Source organism: Typha latifolia, chromosome 14 (genome assembly GCF_019914945.1).
Source record: "Typha latifolia isolate L0001 chromosome 14, TyphaL0001v2, whole genome shotgun sequence".
NCBI lineage: Eukaryota > Viridiplantae > Streptophyta > Magnoliopsida > Poales > Typhaceae > Typha > Typha latifolia.
In genome coordinates this window covers 2,540,951-2,564,330 of record NC_133099.1, presented here as the reverse complement: position 1 = coordinate 2,564,330, position 23,380 = coordinate 2,540,951, and the positions used below count along the sequence as shown (strand labels likewise).

Here is a 23,380-nt window from a genome sequence, read left to right as displayed (position 1 = left end):
ACACGAACTATTTTGGTTGCACAAACATCCTCTCCTTTAGATATACCATCCGAGAAACAGGATGCAAGAAATCATGAAGAGATATAATATAAACATAATTTGGCTTGCGAGTTTGCAGTCACCTAGGTAGATAGAACAAGTATAGCCATAATCTGTGCAATAAAGCTGGAACAACACCAAATGATTCATATAGCATCTAATGTTAGTATAAATCAACACATCATGCGATATCGCAGTTAACAATCTTTACTGGAGTTGTGTTTCCCCTTCAGAAGTTCCCGCAGTGATTTTTGAGAATTTTATTTTTAACAGTGAAACTTTGAAACAAAAAGAACAAAATTTACCACAAGATGAAGAATGTACATGATCCACAGGAATATTGCCTGCGACAAAACCCACCAATACATGTCAGGGCTTGGCAGCAAAATGTCAAAACTGACAGCATTTGGAGGATTCCGATATTAGACAGTTGCAGGAGTAAGAATGAACAAAAGCAGCACAAAGGCTTGACCAAATACTGGTAAGCCCATAGCACAGCTTAACTATACAGTGTAGAAGGAACTGTAGAGTATTGGTGAGTATTTTGATCTCACGACAAATCAAATGATCCCTGGCCTTCATTAATGGCATAAAGCAGTTTCTTGTACATGATGTCCTGCAAGACAAAAAAGATTGTGAAAATTTCTTGAAGGAAAAGGAAAATTCTGAAAGAACTTGTAGCAATAATATGGCGAACCTTGGTTGAATAGGGAGGAAGTTTGAGGTAATTGGCACAAGTCATTACACTAGGCAGATCGTCATCAACTGATATAGATGCCCTGGCCCCACCAGATGGGGTGTTTGACACCACTGAAGGAAGCTGCCAAGCAGATTAAATTGGAGATAGTGGCAATCAGATTGAGCACCAAAAAGAACCAGATAAACTTTTGATATACAAAGATAAAATTGTGTACTTTTTTCACAACGGTTAACTTTGGGTCTAATGCTGCAAGACCACCAGGTGGAAATCTTGGGGCACCAGTCACAAACTGGCAAAACGCACGCTGCTGATACAAGGTGAAATTGCCCAGTATCTCAAGTAGCTGAATAACAAATGAGATTGTTTAATGCTTGCAGATGGAAAAAGAAAGGAAAAAGGAAAGTAGGCAATCAGCAATATGAAAACTGTGTGGAAAAATACTCTCTGTTGGGACATTTGCTTGCAAACTTTTATATTTTATCATGAATTGTGCAATAAGCTCATAATGCTATATCTATTTGCAGCACAATACTAGAAACAATTATTATAACAAAAGACTTCAAAAAGCCCTCACCAGCAAATTCCATTTAGAAGAAATAACAGGCAAGTTATGTAAGGTTATATGCTATAGCCCCTTCTCTCTCAGTAAATTTGCATACAACCTACCATTGTAACAAAACTGTTAAACAAAAACCATATCATATTGCTAGTTTCTGATAGACGCTTCCATCAAGTCATCATCTAGCATAGTTCAAAATAATCAGGTAAAATGTTACAGGAAATCTGTTGAAATAAAATGAGTTAAAAATACTTTACCTAATCATATGCTAGCAACTAGACTCTCCTCGGTTGCTTACCTTCCTTGCCAAATCTAGGAGTTTCATCAATAATAGAAATTTCCTTCCAGTTTCAACTAGTGGAAAAAATGGAAGAAACAGAAAGGACGAGGAAAAGATAAAGAATTGTACAAATCAAATGTGAGTTCATAATATTTCCATAATCTTACTCTGATAGTGCACTTAATAGTTAATAATGTTCTTTGTATCTCAGCCTGAAGATATTCCCAGTCCAGAGTTGTGCTAATATTTTTGCAAACACTCTCATTGAATATTGAAATTATATGGGTGTCAATTTGAAAACTTTGCAAGAAAGAGCTATATGAAGAACTGAAATCATATTACTTAACCAGTCATTTTTCTTTCAGTGACAAATCCTAACTGTGAGGGCATTGAGGGGATTTTTCCTAATCAGGATTGTGTTAGAAATTATGAAAAGGCAGCAATCCTTCCACAATTTCTGCAAATTTAGGTTTTACATGAAAAAAAAACCATTTCAAATTAAGGAGGTAGATACATTGACAATTGCAGGACTTTCTGCTGTGTATCCATGATCAAACTTTATATGCTCAACAAACGAACCAGGCTGCAGAAAACAGCACAAAATTAGCTTCTAATTCTGAAACAACTGAAGAATACACAAAAAAATATATTTGACATAAATTTAGAGAATTACCTCCCACAGTCCTTCTGGACCACAAAGTAAGGAATCCAGTTCATGTGGGGAAAATATTTGCAGAGATGAGATGTCAAAAACCTGTTATTATTTTTCCAAAAGAGGACCATTAGAGCTAGAAGAACTAAACATTAGAGTCTAAACAAAATAATAGGACCTTAAGGCTCCATTTGGTTTGAGTCTAAGATCTGAATGCGGTTAGCTACACTCATTTTCTTAGTCTCATTTTAGGTACCTTAAATTAATTTAAGAATATTAGGTTTTTGGTTATGAACTAAACTAAGATTATAATTATTACTTTTGATGTGACATGAAAAAAATAAAAAAAATTAGTGTTTTGGGGGGAATTGATGATATATAAAGTTATAAACTAGACCAAAATACCATTTGATCCTTTGACTTTGAGGTATGTTATTACCAAAATATTATTATTAAATTTTTGTTTTCAAATGATAGTTTCTTTTTTCCTTTTCGAAATAAATCAAACTGATTGTGGACTTGCAAGCCTTAAGTCCGCATGGTTGCAATGTTAAGACTTATAAGTATGGAACACGGATACTTCATATACCTTTTTGTACCAGTATTCGATGCATATTGGACTGTCCGATACGTATTAGATACGACTAGAGGAGTATCTGAATTAAAAAAAAAATTACTTTTAATATCTGATACGGCTCCAATACGGCAGGATATGGCTCTGATGCATTTCTTGATTATCCAATTTGTTTTTTTAGCTAACAGATGATATAAGACATATATGATTATCCAATCATTCTTATATGTAAGGCTTTGTTTATTTGATAATGAAATAATATATAACTTGAAAGCCATTTAAAAATCTAAATTAATTGTAGATTAATAGTTGAATTAGATTTCATTGTTTCACTAATATTAAATTTCATATCAATTTTTGTTATAATATAATTCTTAAGTTTTAGGCATATAGATACTACATCTGTAGCTTTCTTTCCTTTAATCTTATCATTTCTGGGATATAATCATTTTTTACTATATATTATATTAGTTGACAACATATTAAAAATATATTAATTTATTTATTTATTGGTGTATCTGTATATTACTTTTAGGAATTTGTCATATTCCCATATCCGTATCTCCATATCCCCATATTCCATATCCGTATTTCATAACTTGTAAACCTATATGCACTAAGGTTATCGTTATTTTTGTATTTTTTATTTTGGTATGGGCTCGTGTGTTTTCTGCAGTTGTAAGCCCGCAACTACTAATGTTAACATTTTTTTTTACGTTTGCGGGGTTATAAGCACATGTGCAATGTTACATTTTTTTGTTAAGAAATAGGCTATTATGGATTTAGTAAGTGTTTAAAAAAAATTAGAGGAAAAGGTGTTTATTTTGGAGGAAAATTAAGGATATATGAGAAAAAAAATTCTAATAGAGATACCATTATTACTTTGATGTGACATAAAAAGTGAAAAATATTTATTTTTTATGAAATTAAGGGTATGTCATGTAAATAGTACCAAAATATTACTATTAAATTTATAAAATATAAATAAAAACTATTTTAGGAGTAAATTTGTAATGTAATTTGAATTCAATTTTATTCTCTCCCTTCTATTTGGGAGTAAATTTGGTTAGGGATAAATTATGTTTAATTACTAAATACAGTAACGAGTCCCTAGCCAAGTTCAGAGAGTAGCTCTGGCCTCAAACTAAACATAGGCTTAAGGCTCGGCCTGGACATAGGATAAAATGAGTTCAACCCACTTGCTACTATAGTTGTGCCAAAGAGGTTACCTTTCTAGGGAAATAGAAAATGGCAAAGGTAAGACTCTTGAAAAAACAATTCGACTTTCTAGCTATTTGGCTTCCACTTGAACTCTTCTACGAAGATAGCAAAGTTCTTTATGGCTACAATAGTGCTGTGCAATGACACTATAGTAGAACCAGAAAATGATTTGTACGTACTCCAAAAAATTATGGAATAAAAGAAAATTTCTGTATTGTTTGTCTTTCTCTTGGTGCATGAATTGAATTACCAACAAAAAGGGGTTAACCTCTAGCTTATTGCACCTCTATTGATTAAACGAACTACTTGGAGATCCAAGAATTAGGAATCTAATAAAAAAACACTGAATTTCAACCTATGCTAAATCAGCATTAGCAAACAATTTATGCACTCTGCCTTGGGTGGTTTATTGATGACTCTTTATTTCCTCTTTTCAAAAGGATTGGTGAGACAACTACACAAGTCTGTAAAACGTTGCCAGAATATATGGTTGCCTATGATTTTTCACAGGAATTGAATGGCGAACAAAAATCATGTGGGTAATGCTACTTAAATGGATCATAAGTGTCTCCTGTCGCTGCGAGCTAGCAACACTAAGGCCAAGAACATTTAGCTTCAGTCAACTCAGATTACACTAATACGTGCATGCAAATTCACCAAACAAAGTAGAGTTTATTAATTTCCTCCTAGGATGCAAATTCATGTGATGGAATGATATCTTCAACCTATCCTCTCCTTTAACTCCAGAATTTATATCCAATCTATTAGTTTCCTCTTTTGCTTGCTCATCCTCCAAACATTCACATAGTACTCTACATTCATTTAGAACACCAACTTATAATCATTAAGAACTCAGTGGTATACAAAGCTCGCTTTCCTTACTAGTCAAGGATCATAGTTGATCAGAAGGCTAAAGATAGAGCAAACTATATAATTAGACGAGTTTCTGGAACATTTTTAAGATTCTATGAAGCCTAGAACCTGATCTTCAATTCCATTTTCAAGCCCTTCATGTCTTATTAGATTTGCTTAGAAGTCTATTCTATTGCAAAAACTGAATCAAGTTGAAAGCATGATTTTTCTCTCATCATCTTGTAAGTTATTTTTTAAGTCTAAGCCATCCTTAGCCTCTAGAAAGACTTCCATATCATTTTCAACAAGTTTTATACTGAAAAAATTTCTCCAATTAGAAGAGAGTCAAATAAGTAAAATAAAACAAGATGTGAAACAGTTCCTAAGAAGACAACAAAGTTACTCAAGTACCTTCAAAAGGGTAGTTCACTAATCATATGTTGGCTATTGGATCTAAACAGTCAGAAGAAACTTCTAAAACGTGGATTTAGAAGGCATGAACTTAGTTCAAAAGAGTGTATCTACCAGGACAAAGCTCAATCAGTTGAGAGCATTAAACAATTGACAGAGTCAGAAATGATCTACCCTAGTTTCAGAAGTTAACCAGATTCCTGAAAATATTTAGTGGCATTTGAAGAACAGAAAAATTGAAATTCACCTGGTTAAAACCTGCTTTAAATGCTTGTATTTGCCGCATAACTCCAGTCCTGACAGTCGCATCCACAACCAAGGATATATACTCCTCCAAGTTGTTAATGTTAACCTGCTAAAGCCTCCAAAGATAAGAGCCTCCAAAGATAAGCATCATTGTGTACCAACATAATACGAAAGCTGATGGAGATTCTTGGTGAAAATACCATTGTGTTTCCTTCTTCTTTGAGAAAATAATCAGGATAGCCAGGAAGTGTGAAATCTAAATGCAGATCTTCTATGGGAACTCCGTGGAAATGTAGATCAGCAATTGACTTTTGATTATCATCAGCCATTGCATCTACAAATTGTTTACGGCAGAAAATATCTTGCATTTCTTGCAAATTCTTCCCAAATTCGGCATCAAAGGAAAGAATGTCATACAAATCAAGCTCCTAAAACAGAAGAATATCTATAGCAATGAGCCTACATTATTTAGAGAATATCAAAAGATAAAAGCTAAATTAAAGCATGCAATAAGATAATACCAACTTACCTGACCGAGAATAATTTTATAAAAAGCCAGTGAGAACGGCAGGTCCACACGGCGTCCATCTTTCAGGGCCTTTGCTATAACTTGACCAACCAGACAGAAATAGTTGAGAGTTTCAACAAATTGGCTACCTCTAGAAGCATCTGAGTTAGCAGGCCAAGGGCGCGGAAACAAGCCAAGAGGAGCTTGTACGAAACTTTTTCCAACAGAATAATCTGTTCCATTTTTCTTTGCATCAGAAGCACTATGCTCATCAATTTCACCCCCAGTGTTTTGTGTAACAGAACTAACTATAAAAAAATTTGACCTCCACAAGCCAAGTTCAGCTGTTTGCAACTCATGACTCAAGAGTGTATAAAATTCCAGGGTTGGGCCCAATCCAGTGCCAACCTCGCCAAAGTATTCTACTTCAAGAGCAGCCTGTTGACCCGCAAACAGTTCCATAACTTTGCCAGCAGAACTCAAGATATGGTTTCTAGATATCCTAACTTTCTGGTGCCGAAATTTGGCAATATTTGCTACATTTTCAAAACGATGGATATCACTATCAGCTCTTTTCTGTCGTCGTAGATGATGCCAGGCATGGGTGAGTCCAAAGGTAGTGGAATAGAAATATTGTCTCCTTGTTTCAAAGGGAAATAGAAAAGGGCATGCCTTAACCAACTGATTGCACCATGGTGGGAGAAATCCAGTGCACAGTGCAAAAGCATCCTGAATCTGCCAATTCAGTTTGTGAGTTAGCCTACTATTGATGAACTCTTCCAATGGGACTCTGGAATTAGTTTTATGCTCTTCAGCAAGACTAGTAATCTTCCCCACAACAACATCATTAGAAACTGCTTGTGCTCTTAGACGAGGAGAATGCTGATTCAGACCCTCCAGTATATGCAATAATGCCAATATACTATAGGTGGGTTCAGATTTTTCAATATCACACAGAAGCTTCCCTTGCAAAATGCTATCAAGAAGTAACTCATGTTGAACCTTTGCGTCGCCTCTAAAACATTTATCAGACTCGTTTGATGAATCTACTGGAGAAGCCCTGTGGACCTGGCTATTTGCCTTTTCATATGTTATGGTGAATATCTCATTCCATAGTTGGCTGTTATCAACTACTCGGACAGATCCATAATACTTTTCACCTTGGTCATCAAGAATATGTTCGCTGCTGATGGCATGGTATACTGTTAGTTTCTTGCTCAGTTGTTTCCCACCTAATGAAAATCTGAGCATATTATAGGAGCCATTTACACTAGTACCCTGCAGGAGCCCAAATCGATCTTGGCCTCCTATGATTTCTCTATCAGTTGCAGCTACAGTAGCAGAGATGTCACCACTTGAACTAAAATCACCAAGATTTGCAGCTGGGAATGAGGAAATCATTTTACTACAACCAGAGGATGGTTGTCCCTTGTTTGTATCAACCAAATAAGTAATTGTATCATCATCAGCTGAATCTCTCAAGTTCACATCATGTGCCTTTTCTGGTAAATCAACAAGACAAGAATTACTTCCCAGCACCTGAAAATTAGATAAATATTTGCATCCATCAGGAGATTCAGAACAGAAAAAACACATTGTAATTCTCTAAGATAAACACTATGCATATTTACGCAGTTAGAGTGGCAGGATTACTCGATGAGAAGGCAAATTCTCCACTGCTAATTAGGATATCATTTCAAATTTAGAGTATAACATAACCTTCTTTACATGTACATATATATGTAACATCATATACCTGTTAGCTTAGATTGATAAAGACATAAAAAAAACCAAGGTTTCAAAACTTGGTATCAGGATCAGGATGGGCTGTTCAAAAAAATATTACTTATCGGCCGTATTGATTGCTCATATTGGACCAACTATTTTTTAATTACGTAAAATTCATAATATTATTTTAAAATGCATAAACATTTCTAAAAATTAAAAAAAATGACAAGAAAATAAGAAAATAAAGATTACTCATATATGAAGCCCAAAAACTTAATAATAATACCCTATCTCTCTCAATTTTTTTCTAATTTTTTTCTTCTTTATTCTTTGATTTCCTTCCTATCTCTTTTTCTCAAATTCTTTACTACCAAAAAGAATATTTCTATATATTTTTATTTTTTTTCTCTATTTCTTCTCTCTCCCTTTACTTCTCTCTTCTTCCCACTCCCTCTTACTGTCGATCCCCCCCTCTCTCTCTCTCTTCCTCACTCTTTATCTCTTTCTCTTCCTTCTACTGCAATTGCCGCAGCAAAAATCTGCCGCTACAGTAGCAGGAAGAGAGATAGAGCTGGAGTATTCGACCCTCCTAGCTCATTTCGGGTCGGAATTAGCCGATATGGCCGAACCCAACCCGAAACGGCTCGCATATTGACTAATACGGCTAATACCCCTGGCTGAAACCAACCAACGGGTTAGTTTCGGCTAGGATCGGGATTGACTGAAACTGGAATCCATAAAAAAATTGTCAGAATAGCAAAAATAGTACTTATTGACAAAATCATATTTAAAACATGAGCATGAAAAACAAAGTCAAAAAAGGAAACTCTTCATTGAAGCTATCAATATAAGTATCTTACATTTGGATTCCAATATATGAAGCAAGAAAATCTAAAGTTTCAATGAAACCAAGGAATCAAACCTTGAAGCTTAATTTATCATTAGCATGTTCTGAATGTGTGTCTCGATTTGAGAATGCACTTCCAGGCACGTCATTTCTTGTGTGAACGGCTCCAGAGATAGTTTTGACTCTTTCAAGAACAGACTCATCGTTTCTTATAGATGAGCTGTATTTTTGCTCTTGAGAGTCCATAACTGCATCGTGAATGATCACTGATTCATTAACAAGAAGAGAGGCAAGTTTAGATTGTGATGCTTCATTAGTAACAGTAGTTGCAGCTCCAAAACCAGCATTTCCAGCTGACAAAGTAGGCTTATGATCAGATTCACCCATCTGTACTTTTGGCCATAAAAAGTCTTCCACATCTGCTAGACTTGCCAGAGGATCAGTGAGTACAATGTTTGAAGAATAATCACGAATAGATTGTTCACCTTCTGCACGACAAAGGCGCAGCTTGATAGGACGTGACAATGCACTTAGACCAGAGAGAGATGCACTTGCAGAAGAATAGCTAGATGAACAGGTAAGCAAAACGGAATATTTTTCAACAGAAGATAAAGCTTGCTGAAGCTTTTGAACCAAGATAGTCATGGGCAGTTGTTTACTAGGTTCACTTATACCTTGAGGAAGCATAATTTGGATGAATGATCTATATCTTCTGAGAGCTTGCTGGCGAAGTTCAATTAAGTTAACATCTGACATATTGTCATTTCCAAATTGTCCGCAAGTAAAGTATTTCAGAAAAGCTGCGACAATACCGCTTTCAACTAACTCAAAGGTAGATGCACCAGCTTCGCTAAGTACTCTTAACATCGCAGTTACAATATCATTCAAATGTTTCTCAATATAAGCTGAGAAATCAAAAGCATGAAAATTGTCCTTGGCCTCTTCCATACCCAAAGTTAATTCTGAACATTGAATTTTCAAGTAAAGGAGATCATCTGTCACATCAACATCAGCCATCTGAGGATATGCAGGGAAGTATTTCTCTATAAAATTCTTGGCACATGCACTGACTTCAGTGTGTAAAATTTCTACAGAAGTTGGAGGTGAACCTACGTATCCTGGAACAGGATCTTCTTCTGCATTTGAGCAGCCAGTGCTTTGACATTGCAGTAAATGCTTATTTGATCCAGATGTAGAATCACTATCCCTTTCCCTTGATGATGCCTGAAATCTAGTATCTGAACACCTTAATGTGCCGATAGCATGAATCACCCCTTCTCTCACCAACTTCTTAGAAAAAGTTCCAGGAAGCTTCTGCATGAGAATACCAGCTATTTGTATTGCAGGGATCAGGGCATTTGGATCCTTTGATGCTAAAACAATTGCTAGGAACCTGCAACAGGAAGTATGAAAGAAATGGCGCAGAAAATAAAATGTAGTAGTCTATAATTTTCTGCAAGAAATACAAGTAAAAATAATATTCTCCAACAAGGAACAGGGGTATCAGTACCTGGATATGTTCATGACACTAGGTAGAGACTCAATCATATCAGATGTGCCGAAGAACATCAGTTTTCCGAAAATGGAAAACAATTTATAACGAACTTGGCCATTTATACTGGCATCATAAATCTGATAGGTGACAATAGCAAAGGTCAGGATGATCATCTTTTAAAAGGACAGAGAGCAGTAGCATTAGCTGAAAAAACCTAAAAGCACAGGCCTGTGTTAGAACAGGAAGCAGGTCATTTCCAAACTGCTGTAAAAGCTCAGGTTCATCACGCAACAATTCATTGCACACTAAAGACTGTTTGTTTACATCACTGGTCTCATCTGTCTCCCGAGGAATCCTGACTGGGGACTTCTTATTAACTAATCTTTTTGGAGAAGTGGTATGCCAGATTGGAAGTAAAATGCTTCCTTGAGGGAGAGACGGAAGAAGCTCATTTGTGAGGTTCACAATCTCGTAAATCTAGCAAATGGAACTGAATTTAGTCAAATTTACAACATCTTTTAGAATGCCAACTGTAATACCATTAAGGAATTTAAGCTAACTATGTGCATCTTGTAAGGGTATAATCAAATTAAATCAGATTCAATTTTTCATATTCTATTAAACAATAGAAAAGGTAATACTGCTCATGCTGATAGAAGACTTCCAAATAATGAAGCAACTTTGCTGCACAACATTAGCCAACAAAAGGAAATAATAAAGCAATTACTATTGTTAAATCACTAATTACTCCAAAAGCGTAAGCTAGTAGAAAATGATAGTCTTCATACTTTTTATATTCTAGCAGTCCCCCTTACTTCTGAACTTAGGCATCTTAATAGATTCAAGAAGCGGATTTAACCTAAATGATTGAAGCTTTTATAGTTTTAGAGAAAAATTGACATGGCAAGATTTAAACTCATGATCTCGAGTTATTGACTACTCTAAAAACTTAACCTGACAGAGAATAATATTTTTTATATTTAAATTCTGACACCTACATTCTTGATACGAAATGACTTAAGTACAAAATGCATCAACATAATTAAAAGGTATGAGATGGCTGGCAGCCAGAAAGATCAATACAGCTAGAAAACAAGTGTTATATGTATCTCATCTGCAAAACGCCTACATTAAGATGGAAGCAAAACAACAAACACCAATTTGTTAGCAATTAATAAATTAAGAAAAACTTAGTCAAATGCAATAACAGTGTACTTATATCTGCAAAGATGCAGGAAAAAGCAAAAGACGAGAAAGAGAAGAGGAAGGAAAAGAAAAAAAAATTAGTTACTTTTGTGAACTAAAAAGTCAATCCAACGGAAATTACATTGGAAATGAGGGAATCACCTGCACCATAATTGATGGAGGAAACATGACAATGAAAGACCCTTTCATTTCTTGATATTAGACTATAGCAAAGATATCAAAGAAAGTACCCAATCCAGTTTTCCATCACAAATGTATTAGCTTTAGAAAACAACATCATGAGTTGATTTAGCTGGATATGAGGTTCAATAAGATAGTAAATGTAATATGCTAGTGACAGGAGGACAGGAACAAGTAAAAGTTTGTTTTAGCTTGCATGGAACAGAGGATTAACTAAAGATCATAAAAAGAAAACTTAAAGAAACAACATGAGCAAAAGAAAAAAAAAACATAAAGTTGTAATTTTTATAGTAACAACTCCAGGGTAAAATTTATGAAAATGGAACGAAAAACATATTTTTGGTAGATTATTGAATCAAAGTGATGATACTCTGGACACTAGCACGCTTGCTCAAGCCATGGGAACTAAGCAAATGTATAGAAAGATAAATTATTTTTTACTCAACTCCAGTAGCAGAAAACTGTAAAATAATCATACAATCACTTTGGTTGAATGTGAAATTACTCTAACCAGGAATTTAGACTACAGCGACCAAAAGATAAATATAGACATAGAGAAACAAGGATGAAGAGAGAAACAACACCTGCTCTGGTGACCTTGACAAAGCAGTTGGGACTGATGTGTCACTAAGAACATCAGAAACTAAAAGGATCTCTTTGAGAGTGGCACTGATTCTACTGCGATGAAGAGTTTTTGCTCCCAATGGAGATCCACGGGCAAAAGTCGTCAGAAGCCGGATCAAACCCTGAGATAGTCTTCACAATAATACTTGGCATCACCGAAAAATGTAAAGGACTGTTAATCAAGATCATATCTTGTCTACCGTGTATGTAGAGCTGCTGAGAGATGCACGTCCTCTTAAACTACCAACGGATATCATCTGTGCAGCTTCTGTAACCATTCCATGAGTACACAGCTCATCTAACTTACCAGGAGATGTGGCAAATGCCTCAGCAATATGATTTAAGCAAATAGAGACTTTTTCAAGCACCTGATGTAATAATTAGGTACAACAAAATAAGAAAATGGCAACTCATGTATCCATAATTGAAAACATAATATTTAAATATGGTAAGGATATCCATCTTACTTGGGAATCATGGTACTGAAGAAGATCAGTAAGCAACGGAACAGCTTCCATTACAGAATCGGCTGCATTTGGTGGAATTTTCATGCATATATTTACCGCAACAGTCAAGGCATCTCTCTGTGAAACAAAAACGAGGAGACATAGATCAGTTTTCTTAAAAAGAACGAGTTTTTGACCAAACTAGAACTCTATTTTTTGTTATCTCTCAAATTTAGTATCAAATGAGATATAATTTATTGTAGCCCTAACAAAAATATTAAACTAATCAGTATTTTTAAAAATGCTAATTAGTTCAATATATTTACCACTATGACAATTTTTTTAAATTGTTAAAAGATTAGGTTAAAAAGTATTTATATATATATAACGTTGATCAGCTCAGCATTTTAGTACTAGACAAAACCGCTTAATTGATTAGTATTTTTGTTTAGAGATAAAATATAGATTAATTTAGTGTTTTATTAAGGTCAAAGTAAATTAGATCTATTTGAGGCTACCTCTATTTCGATAAATATAAATTGTAACATCACTAGTTTGGTCAAAAACTCTAAAAAGAACACCAAGAAACGTGTAGCTTAATCAGAGCCTGACCTGTACACCTGTGGAGAAAAAGCTGAAATGAGAAAGCACTGCCATGAGTGCACCAGCATGCAAGCAAGATATGGGATCTTTGTCTGAGATTTTCTGGAGAGCTAGCAGAGACTATAAGTATCATAAAACAAAACCATGAGTTGTGAACCGTCCAAGATTAGTGGTGGCAGGAACAATTCCCACAATCCAGAAAGCTGGAGCTCAAGAAATGAGTTCCCTAAGGGCCAGTTGGTAAAATCTACGGAGAACTATGATAAAGATTAAACCGACTAACCAAGAACCCAAAAGAAAAAAAAAAGAAAAAGAAAGAAAGAACCCACATTTGAGATTATTCATATAATCATTAAATTCGAGAAGGAAAGAGAAGAAAGAGAAGAAACGGATGAGAGGAAACCTGCTCTGCCAAATCTATATACTCTATTGAGCGGAGCGGAGCGCACAGTAACGGGAGAACGCCGCGCCGTACGGCCTCCGAGGAAAAGGCCGGCACGGCGTCGCAGAGGTAGGTAAGGGCCCTCGTTGCAAGAAGCATGACCTCGGGACTCACCTCGTCGTTGAGTAATCCGACGAGCGGTGGCACCAGTAACCGTACTGGGATCATCACCCTCAGCCTTCTCTCCGTCGCCATCAAGATCATCTTGCAGAGCTTGTTCAGCGCGGTGGTCTGCGTCTCCTCATCAACCCCTTTGTCGTTCAGTTCCGAGAGGATCCACTTGAGTGTAGCGACATCGCCATCGTCGTCGTCGTCGTCGTCGTAGTAGGAGGAGGAGGAGGAGGAAGAGGAGGAGGAAGAGGAGGAGGAGGAGGAAGATGATTCGCGAGTTCCCGAGGGGCATGGTTCTTTCTCGTTTTCTTCTTGATTGCTGCGGGAGGTGGATGCGGTGGATGTGGAGGAGATGGAGCGCTGTCGCTTGGAGATGCAGGTTGAGGAGGAGGTTGGAACAGGGGAGGTCGAGGAGTTAGAGTTCTTCCGGATGCGGGAATCCATGGGAGAAGCTAAGAAGATATACGGCGAAGGAGAAAGGGAGGAGGAGGAGGGTTTGAGATGGCCAGGACCAGGAAGTGTGGGAGCGGGAAGAGAAGAGTTGTAAGGGTTAAATAGAAGATGGGGAATTATATATTACTACCCCTGTTATCTAGTAAAAATAGTTAGGGAACCCTTACCACTACTAATTTCTAATTATACATTTAGTCGACTCAGATTTGCAAATTGGACCCTGAGTAAAACTTTATCTTAGACTTGTTTCCATGTTATTTGCACTAAAAATTCCTTTAAATTTTGGTAATAGTAAAATTAGGCTCTTATCCATTTGGTTAACTAAACTCATTTTGTATCTTATTTTAGGTACTTAAATTAGCCTAAAAAATCAGCTATTGCGAGCTTACAATCACTTAGAAATACGTAACTATCTTATAAGTCATTACGTATTTAATAAATTTTAAGTTTTTTTAGAAAAAAAAAATTTATCTAAAATTAAAATTATGGATTTTCACAAATCACACCCTAGATTTTGCCTATTTATAATTCGCACCCCGTCTTTGGGGATTTTATAACGCGACCTTCTAACATTACTTTAGCTAACTGATATTAATCATGTTATATAGTTTATGTGACTCTAATTCAAAGATTACTAAAATACGCTGACCTAACCTAAATCCCCATAAAATCTCTTTTCCCCAAATTAAACCCTAATCCCACGAAATATAAATCTTTTTATCTATAACTAAACCCTACCTCACAAAATTATAATATCAAAACCCACAACCCATAAGAATCCCCTAAAATCCCTACCATGTACAAGCCTTAGAAGTTTTTCCTAACTTTACTTATTTTTCTCCATCTTTCCCCAAATTTTTTTTCTCTCTCTCCCTATCTTTGAGGTCGCAAAGCAACAAAATCGGCTTAGCGTTTGGAGAGCTCTAAAATCTCTATGGCTTGGAGTTTGGAAGCTCTAAAATTGACTTGGCATTTAGGTGATGTCCTCCATTGTTTGAGAAAAAACAACAAGTATGAATGTTCAAATTATGAATAAAATTAGAGATAAATACAACATTAATTTAAGAATGTTATAAATTACATAATGGATTATAACGAAATATTCTCTTTCTTGTATCATTCAGTTTGATTATAATTATGTTAAGTTAACTCAGGGTGTTAAATAAATATTACAGAGAAAATGAATGATTGCATTATAAAATCCCAAAAGATAAGAAGCGAATTATAAAATAGGTAAAATGTAGGGTGTGATTTATAAAAATCCATTATACAATATGTCATTATTACTTAAATGTATTATAAACAAGTGAACAATATTTATTTAAAAAAAAAGTAAAGATGTGTTATGTAAATAATACTAAACTATTATTATTAATTTTGTAAAATAAAAATACAAAAGAAATTTAAATGTGATTTAAATTCAAATTCAGATTCATTTTTATATTCTCTCTCATTTATTTGAGGGACTTTGTTAGGAACAAAATATTATTTAGTTATAGCTGAATATAATCAGAGTTTCCTAGCCAAGTTCCAGGACTAACACAGTCTGGCCTTGACCTCAGACCAAAATTAAGGCTTTTAAATTAAGTGCCTCTATTTTCTATACTAATACATCTTTTCAATATTAAATTAAGTATGTATAATTTAATAGAAAATACAGACGTCTAAATGTCTAATTTTGAGTTTTTGACAAAACTAGTCCTGTTCCAATTTATTTTTATTAAAATAAAATAATTTTTTAATTATTATCAAATAGGGTTTATGTATTGTAGCCTTAATAAAAATATTAAATTAATAAGTATTTTATCTCTAAGTAAAAATACTAATCAGTTCAGCATTTTTTTTCTGATCCTAAAGTATTAGTCAGTTCAGTATTTTATGTATATAAATATCTTTAACTTAATCTTTCGGTGGTTAAGAAAAAAATTATCTAACAATAAAAATACTAAACTAATTAGTGTTTTAAAAAATGGTGATTAGTTTTAGATTTTTATTAATTAGAGGCTGGGTAAATGGTAATAAGTTTGAGAATAATCTATTTTGATGAATAAAAATAAAAAAAATTATAGTTTGGTTAAAAACTCTCTAATATTACTATTTCAAAAAAGTCAAGGGACTTTTTAGTACAAATGCCTCCAATTCTGCGCCGAAATTTGCTACACTTTTCCCGTTCCCTCCAAAAATATTGAAGCCTCCCACCATAAAGCTTCGCTTTCCCCTCTTTCGTCTTCCTCGAAGCCGCAGCCATGGCGACACGCGAAGACGACCTCGATCTCCTCCTCTCACTTCGCGACGATAGGGTCTTAGAAACCCCACCCGCCTCTCCCTCCGCCAATCCTCTGGTTCCATCAGGTACCACCTCTTCCCTCTCCCTCGTTTCTACAGTTCCGTTCTGAAAAATTAGAGTTTCTCGTAGACGATGGATCGCCCGAGAGATCTCGAGACGCCGGCATGTCGGTCTTCCGCGACGCCGTTAAAGATTACCTCGACGCAGATGCCTCTACTTCTGCTGGTGCGACCAAATCGAAGAAGGCGAAGAGGTCAGATGAGGTGGTGGTAGAGAAGTTTTCGGGTCTTCGGATACGGTGAGTTCTTATCCTTCAACAGTTCGGTTGTGCCAGAATGAGTGATTAGAGTTGAATTCGGTAAAGTTTTCTGTTTGCTTTCAGGAATCCACTGGTTTCTTCGGTGGAGATCGGTAATCGCTTCTCGGATATCCGATTCATTCGGCTTCCAGCAATCAAGTATGGATTGGGTCCCTCACTCTATCCTTTTTGGGCTTTTCATTTATGCGTATTGGCACCTAGATTTTATCCTTAAAAAACGTCCCTTTTTGAGATATCTGCAAGTTTGGAAATCTACTCATTTTCTTTCCTAAATTTATACGCAAAAGAGGACATTTTTTTATTTAGTCACAAGGATAATTTTAATGCCATATTTTAACTAAAACATCCTTCTTGTTCTTTCGTTTCCACCTGCAGAAAACAAATAGACACTACTCGAATATGAGACTCTAGTCAAATAAATAGGATACTGACTATGCTCCTTATGAATGGTAGGTTGAATTCCATTCATTTTCACAAATGTCTAAAAGAAAAAATATTTTTATAAGAATAAAATGCTGGTGATTATATGAGAAAAAACAATGGCTGCCAGAGTTGGGCAAAGTTAATGTATATCTATAACTTAGATAAGCAATTTTTTGCAGGAATTTGCTTTCAGGTGATGGCCTTTCTGGTTGTTGGGCTACAGTAGGAGTAGTGTTGGAAAAGGGGATTCCTAGAGTGAGTTCTACTGGGAAGAGTTACGGTATTTGGAAAATGGGGTGCTTGGATGAATCTGATGTCTCCGTATTCTTGTTCGGTGATTCTTACACGCGCTGCTGTGAGGAGCCGGTGGGGACAGTTTTTGCTCTCTTCAATTCTGCAGTCCGCAAGGATGCCGGGGTAGGATGTATGTCGTATAATTCAACATGTGATATGTGATAAGTACTAGATGTATGTTTCACTAACATAAATTGTGGTTGTTTAGAGCAAAGGGTTTTCACTGAGTGTTTATTCAGCCAACCAGATGTTAAAGATAGGGGCATCCATAGATTATGGCCTCTGTAGAGGCAAAAGGAAAGATGGGTTGGCTTGCACAATGGTCATAAACAAGTAAGTAATTCACAACTGGGAAATAGAAAATAAGAAGGTTTCTGTTCCTGTTTCCTATATGATATGTCTAATAAGTTCTGTTTTCTTATGTAAAATCTGCATTCTTCATGATTAGTTTTTTTTTCCTACTTTGAAATTCATTGTATTATCATGTATTGGCCTATTTGCTAGTACAAACTATCCTGCATGCATGGCAGTATGGCGCCTCTATTTGGTCCATGTCTGTATGTTGGCCACCTCCAAGTTGGCTGAATATACTCCATCTTTGCCACCTGGTTCTTAGTTCTTTGTTGACCATCTTTTTGTTTGACGTCAGTAATTTTTCACCTCGAATATATACCCTGTTATAAACTGTGATAGAAGTTCAGTTAGTCAAGTAATTCAGTTGAGTGCCATAGAGGCTGCTATAGCTTTGTTTACCTTCTTTTAACATGTATAGTTTGGATAGGCTACATGTTATAGCTTCATGTATTTTAATGTTTTGGCATTATATGCCATTTTTCAGGCGTCAAGGAACATTCTGTAAATTCCACACATCGGTAAGAACATTCACTTAGTAAAAGTTGATATAATTTACAGTTTGACATACTTCAATTTATGATATTATTTTTTCTTTTTTTTCCCCACATAAACAGAAAGCAGCCCAAAGATACTCTACTGGCCGAGCAGAGCTCAAGGGCGGGTGAGTGGGTCACTAAACTTGAAGTATTCTTCCTCTTCATTGCTATTGTGTTCCCTCATCTTTGTCTAACAATTGATATGGTGGTTGGCTGGCCACATTCAGTATCATTTTGTTGTGTGGACGGATCTGATCTATAAACATATTTCATCGGTTGGCGCGGTGGAGCCACATTTTGTTGGCCTTATTTGTCTGGCTGATTCTGATATGATAAGTTGCATTTGTTGTTGTAGCTCAAATATGATAAGGTTATTGTTAGAAAACACATATGAGCTTTAGTTCCACTTGGAATCGGAAATAACATTGAAGTGTAGATGTGCATAAGATGACATATACATGTTTTTTGATAAAAAAACAAAAAAAAAACAGAAGACATGTACTAGATGGTTCACAGCTTGTGTGCTTTAGCTCTTAAGTTGATTTGGTTTCTCTTGTGCATATTAAGTCGTAGTCTGGTTGTAATTCAGCTTTGATTTTACGTATGAAAATGTTTTTACATACTCTTCATTTTATTTGAACATTTCACCTCATGTTCTAACTGGCACTTTTCAATAAAATTTGTTGGTTTCAGAAACTTACACACTGCATTCAAGCTCCAGTCAGAAGGAATTTATATGGTCGAGCCTCTGTCTGAACCATCATGTTTGAGGAAGCCATTGCAGCGAGTGAAAGTAATGTCTGTAGATGGACTGAGAAAAGCTTTAAGGTGCATCTCAAAGTTCTGTACTTCTAAACTTACTACCTATCCATCTCTTCGAGTTCTGTAACTTCTTTGTAGACATATGGAGCATTGGAGCCCTTCCCTGGAAGAACTAGATAGCAATACTGGACATCTACATATTTGAAGATATTTCACTTATGCCTACTAAGTTACTGATAGCTTGCGTTGCGTCTTGACTAGAGGATTTCATTTGTCATTTCTATTCAAGAGACATGCTTTTCTTTCCCAGTAACATTGTAGAGCATGCAATTAAGGTGTTCTGTTTTCGTCCTGACCATTCTACATTAATGGGCAGTAATGCAGATAAAGTGACCACTAATAGCCAGTCGCAAGGAGTAAGATTCCTTGCACAAGTCACAGGTACAAGATTAGCCTCACTGATCTCCTTGCACAATTGCTTCTCTGCAGCTAATATATCTTGCCTATACCAGCTAAGATGGAGTCCAAGATTCAAAACAAAGATTTTGCAAAGAAACACCAGGTTAAGTGTGGCTCAGAGAAAAGGTCAGCAGTAGAATTTTTTGTCTTGTTTTGTCTTGTGCTTAAGATGTCCAGGGTTTTATTTTGATTCTGCCAATACATGAGGCTCAGCGTGCTTGCTGATGCTCCAGGTCATCTCCCTCTGTTACCAAAGTGGCACAGAATAAAGACCCAGAATCTAAAAGAAAGAGAACTAAGAATCCTTCTGAGAATACTATAGAGCTTGACATTGTCAGCTCGGACGAAGAAAGTCAATGTTATATTGCAACGTTGTAACTTTCCTATCATGCCTCGTTGGCAAAAGAAGAAAATCTTCAATCACCTGCCGAGATGAAGCATTTAACGGGTAACGAGGCTTTTGCTGCAAGCTCAGTGGTCTGCACTGCACTTCTCATCTTCAAGGTGAGAAAGTGAGGAAGATATGTTTGCCTGTTTAATGTAAGCTGCAGGGGATAATATACTAAAGAAAATGTGATATGCTGTGGAACTCAAATTATTTGTTATTGCAATAGATGATGTCCGATAAATTATTTGTTATAGATGATTTTTGCGTTACCCAGGCATCTAATTGTTACTAAACTTTTCTATGAAATTTACAATTTGCCCATAATACTAGATTCCATGAATAACCATCAATACTGATTTTATTTTAGCTAATGAGATAGTGTTGAGATGATTAAAAGGACTCATTACGAGTGATTAGGTTTGAATTTCTGTGGCATCAGTTTCATGGGACACCACTAAATTTGTACATTTTCTTGAGTACATATGATTGGACTATAGTGTTCTATTAATTAATTGCAATGGCATGCAATCATTTGGAGTATTCTCTTTTAAACCTTTTACTAATCAAATTCCGAAAATAAATAACATCCTTGTTTATATTTGTCTTTCTGCTTAAAGTGCATCACCTTTCTCACATACATAAAAATTTAAAAGAAATAAGACCACAAACAAATTCATTAAAAGAGAAACAAGACAGAAGCAAACATATAGAATTCCATTTATTAATCATCTCACATACCTAAATGTGAGAAGATTGAAACAGGCATAATAAGACCACAAACAGATACATCACATTACACACTCTCTTATAGATGAACAAAAGTGGATACATCCATCATGATGCATGCATGACCAAGTAGATGACTCATGCCATAGACCACCCATGCGCATGCATCGATCACATCTGGGTGAAGCGAAGGTACTCTTTCTTGGAGGGGAGATCCACGGTCTCGTACCCCTGGGGGAACATCTTATCGGCCTCGTGATTGGGCACGCTGGGTGAAATGACCACCTTGTCCCCGAGCTTCCAGTTGACTGGGGTGGCCACCTTGTACTTGGCGGTCTTTTGGAGGGAGTCGACGACCCTGAGGACCTCGTCCATGTTCCTCCCGGTGGTGGCTGGGTACAGGATGCTTAACTTGATCCTCTTGTCTGGGCCAACCACGTGGAGGGCTCGAGATGGGAGCTCCACACCGGAGTCGTCCTTTTGATCCGGATCCACCATGTTGAGCTGCTTGATCACTTCTCTGGTGGGGTCTGCTACTATTGGGTACTTCACATTACACCCAGGCTGAGGTAAAGGTAAAAATGTCATCAATGTTGTTAATGACTAAGAACTTTGAAGAAAAAAGAAAATAATCCACAATGTAGAGGTTCTTTCTGCAAATTATTTCCCTGCAAACTATTTGTTACCGTATAGGCCTCGATGTCCTTGATCCATTCCACGTGAGACGCCACGTCGTCGCACGAGAATCCCAGCAGCTTCACCCCTCGCTTCTCGAACTCCCCCGAGTACGCCGCCATCTTCCCCAACTCCGTCGTGCACACCGGAGTGAAGTCGGCTGCACGTGCCACCACACGTGTGAGAAAACACGTAGTCGACTAAGATAGACTAATAGTACGTATGATGATCAAAGTCGTCAGGTAATTAAGAGGCAAGGCTAGGCGGAGCAATTTACCAGGGTGTGAGAACATCACTGCCCACGCATCGCCGACGAACTCGTGGAGCTGGATCGGGCCGTGGGTGGTGTCCACGAGGAGGTCCGGGATGACGTCGCCGATCGTTAGGCCAGGCATGGTTAATTTGGACGGCTGTGATCTCCTTGAACAAACGACCAGATGATCTTGAATTGGTGTGGGAATGGTGTAGTGTTTTGAGTGGTTTATATAGGTTTCTGGGTTGAGTGAGTTTGTAGTAATAGCTACTTGTTAACATATTGGGCAAGTTGAGTAAAACTGTGGGCGGACTCTCAAGTCTCATCCTAGTGCTAGTTTTTTCAGACATGATGTTTACTAATTCACGGGATATTTTGAGGATATATATATATATATATGATTTGTTGGGTTGTTTTTGTTAACGCTATCTCATTTATGTTTCAATAAAACAGGTTGTCGTCTTATGTTAAGTTAAGAAAAATGGTTTAAATAAAATAAATTCCCATCATGATAACTATCAAAACTGGTCCGGTACGCTTGCGTCTGCAGTGACGTTATGCAGTCAGCAAGTCCAAATCCAAATCCAAATCCAAATCGTATGCTTATCTTTAATTTAAAGGGAGAAGATCAGAAGAACCAACTGTTGTTAGAAAGCAGATGAGCATTATATTACTATTATTTCTAGATTTGGGCATATATACAAGTGTGAACGCGAAAACGCAGTGTAGATTCCCTAGTTCCGTAGATATATTACACCTTGGATGTTTTATTTGGATATTATTTATTTTAGTGGGTTCGAATCTTCTCCATTCCACACTTGTGCGACGGTAATTAAGCACTGGATAACATTAGATATTTGATAATTAACTTCTTCTTTTTTCGTTTATGCACGAAACCTTGCATATATATATATATATATATTGACGTACCATGCTCTAGACAAATATAGTGTCAGTCCCTGTCTTGTCATTAGTTGGAGTCACCTATGCTTGTACTTCAGACACAGTTCTCGGTCCATGTGAATGTGATTCTTCATTATATATATTTGAAACCAAGCAATATTTTTGCGGTTTAATTTCTTTACGTCCGCAATGACGACATATGTGGGCTCACTAAGCTGCTGGAGTCTGGAAAATAACCTCAACTTGAAGAGCTCTTGTAATCCATATCTCTACCCAGGCTTCTCGTTGTCCATAATTATGTAGAGATTCAAGCTAGGCAAGCAGTTCTTAAATTTCTTCATTTACTTTTAATTTCTTTCTTTTTTTTGGTATGTATGTTGGTGAAGGGGTTAGTGTTTGATAACAAGACTGTTTTAAAAGCAAACATGCAGTGAACTATCTCCTTACTGATTATTAATGTGTATGATGTGCTAGGTTATACACTAAATTACTTCACATATGACATGATAATTGTGTATATTTGTCAGCATATTCATGTACAGTAATATATGTTATCTCATGATGACGATATTTTTTATTATACTTGTTGATAACTACATTAATATAGGTAACCACTAGTGCACGTGCACTACGATAAGGAGTGTGACTTTTAAATCTCAACAGTGTCTGATACCTCTGAAGCAAAGGTAAAATGCAGGGTAAATTATAATCCAATATCATATAGAAAAGTTAATGCTTGAGGTTTCAGTATGTAGATTTTAGATAATCAGACATGCCGTTTATAGGTCTTAGATGAGTGATCGATTATACTGTCGTTAGACAAA

General features: G+C 36.2%; 4 protein-coding genes across 8 annotated transcripts; 1 reads left to right on the top strand and 3 right to left on the bottom strand.

Moving 5' to 3' along the window:
* Positions 1 to 318: 318 nt before the first annotated feature.
* LOC140801208 (E3 ubiquitin-protein ligase UPL3-like) lies at positions 319 to 13,416 on the bottom strand. 4 transcript variants are annotated; one of them, XM_073156209.1, is made up of 15 exons: positions 13,181 to 13,416; positions 12,590 to 12,706; positions 12,323 to 12,490; positions 12,083 to 12,244; positions 10,341 to 10,589; positions 10,128 to 10,249; positions 8,693 to 10,010; positions 6,064 to 7,581; positions 5,735 to 5,962; positions 5,536 to 5,643; positions 2,252 to 2,332; positions 2,093 to 2,161; positions 954 to 1,082; positions 737 to 859; positions 319 to 655 (listed from the first exon to the last, which is right to left on the bottom strand). In XM_073156209.1, exons 1-15 carry the CDS (start codon positions 13,223 to 13,225, stop codon positions 590 to 592), a joined length of 4,503 nt encoding a protein of 1,500 aa, XP_073012310.1. In that variant the 5' UTR covers positions 13,226 to 13,416; the 3' UTR covers positions 319 to 589. The 4 variants fall into 4 exon arrangements, with proteins under 4 accessions (XP_073012310.1, XP_073012311.1, XP_073012312.1 ...); XM_073156210.1 differs by having other exon boundaries at positions 5,536 to 5,640; XM_073156211.1 differs by lacking the exons at positions 2,093 to 2,161; positions 2,252 to 2,332.
* Positions 13,417 to 13,523: 107 nt separating this feature from the next.
* LOC140801212 (E3 ubiquitin-protein ligase UPL4-like) lies at positions 13,524 to 14,228 on the bottom strand. The gene has a single exon (XM_073156218.1). The coding sequence runs from the start codon at positions 14,166 to 14,168 to the stop codon at positions 13,524 to 13,526; it is 645 nt and encodes a 214-aa protein (XP_073012319.1). The 5' UTR covers positions 14,169 to 14,228.
* A 2,171-nt stretch (positions 14,229 to 16,399) lies between these two features.
* On the top strand, positions 16,400 to 20,266 carry LOC140801050 (uncharacterized). 2 transcript variants are annotated; one of them, XM_073156043.1, is made up of 11 exons: positions 16,400 to 16,529; positions 16,594 to 16,762; positions 16,847 to 16,921; positions 17,386 to 17,623; positions 17,709 to 17,833; positions 18,339 to 18,372; positions 18,469 to 18,515; positions 19,084 to 19,218; positions 19,529 to 19,593; positions 19,665 to 19,737; positions 19,845 to 20,266. In XM_073156043.1, the coding sequence occupies exons 1-11, from the start codon at positions 16,424 to 16,426 to the stop codon at positions 19,987 to 19,989; spliced, it is 1,212 nt and encodes a 403-aa protein (XP_073012144.1). In that variant the 5' UTR covers positions 16,400 to 16,423; the 3' UTR covers positions 19,990 to 20,266. The 2 variants fall into 2 exon arrangements, with proteins under 2 accessions (XP_073012144.1, XP_073012143.1); XM_073156042.1 differs by having other exon boundaries at positions 19,084 to 19,230.
* Positions 20,267 to 20,694: 428 nt separating this feature from the next.
* Positions 20,695 to 22,018, bottom strand: LOC140801318 (1-Cys peroxiredoxin-like). Its single transcript, XM_073156359.1, has 3 exons — positions 21,678 to 22,018; positions 21,412 to 21,560; positions 20,695 to 21,289 (listed from the first exon to the last, which is right to left on the bottom strand). Exons 1-3 carry the CDS (start codon positions 21,793 to 21,795, stop codon positions 20,897 to 20,899), a joined length of 660 nt encoding a protein of 219 aa, XP_073012460.1. The 5' UTR covers positions 21,796 to 22,018; the 3' UTR covers positions 20,695 to 20,896.
* Between the last annotated feature and the right edge of the window lie 1,362 nt (positions 22,019 to 23,380).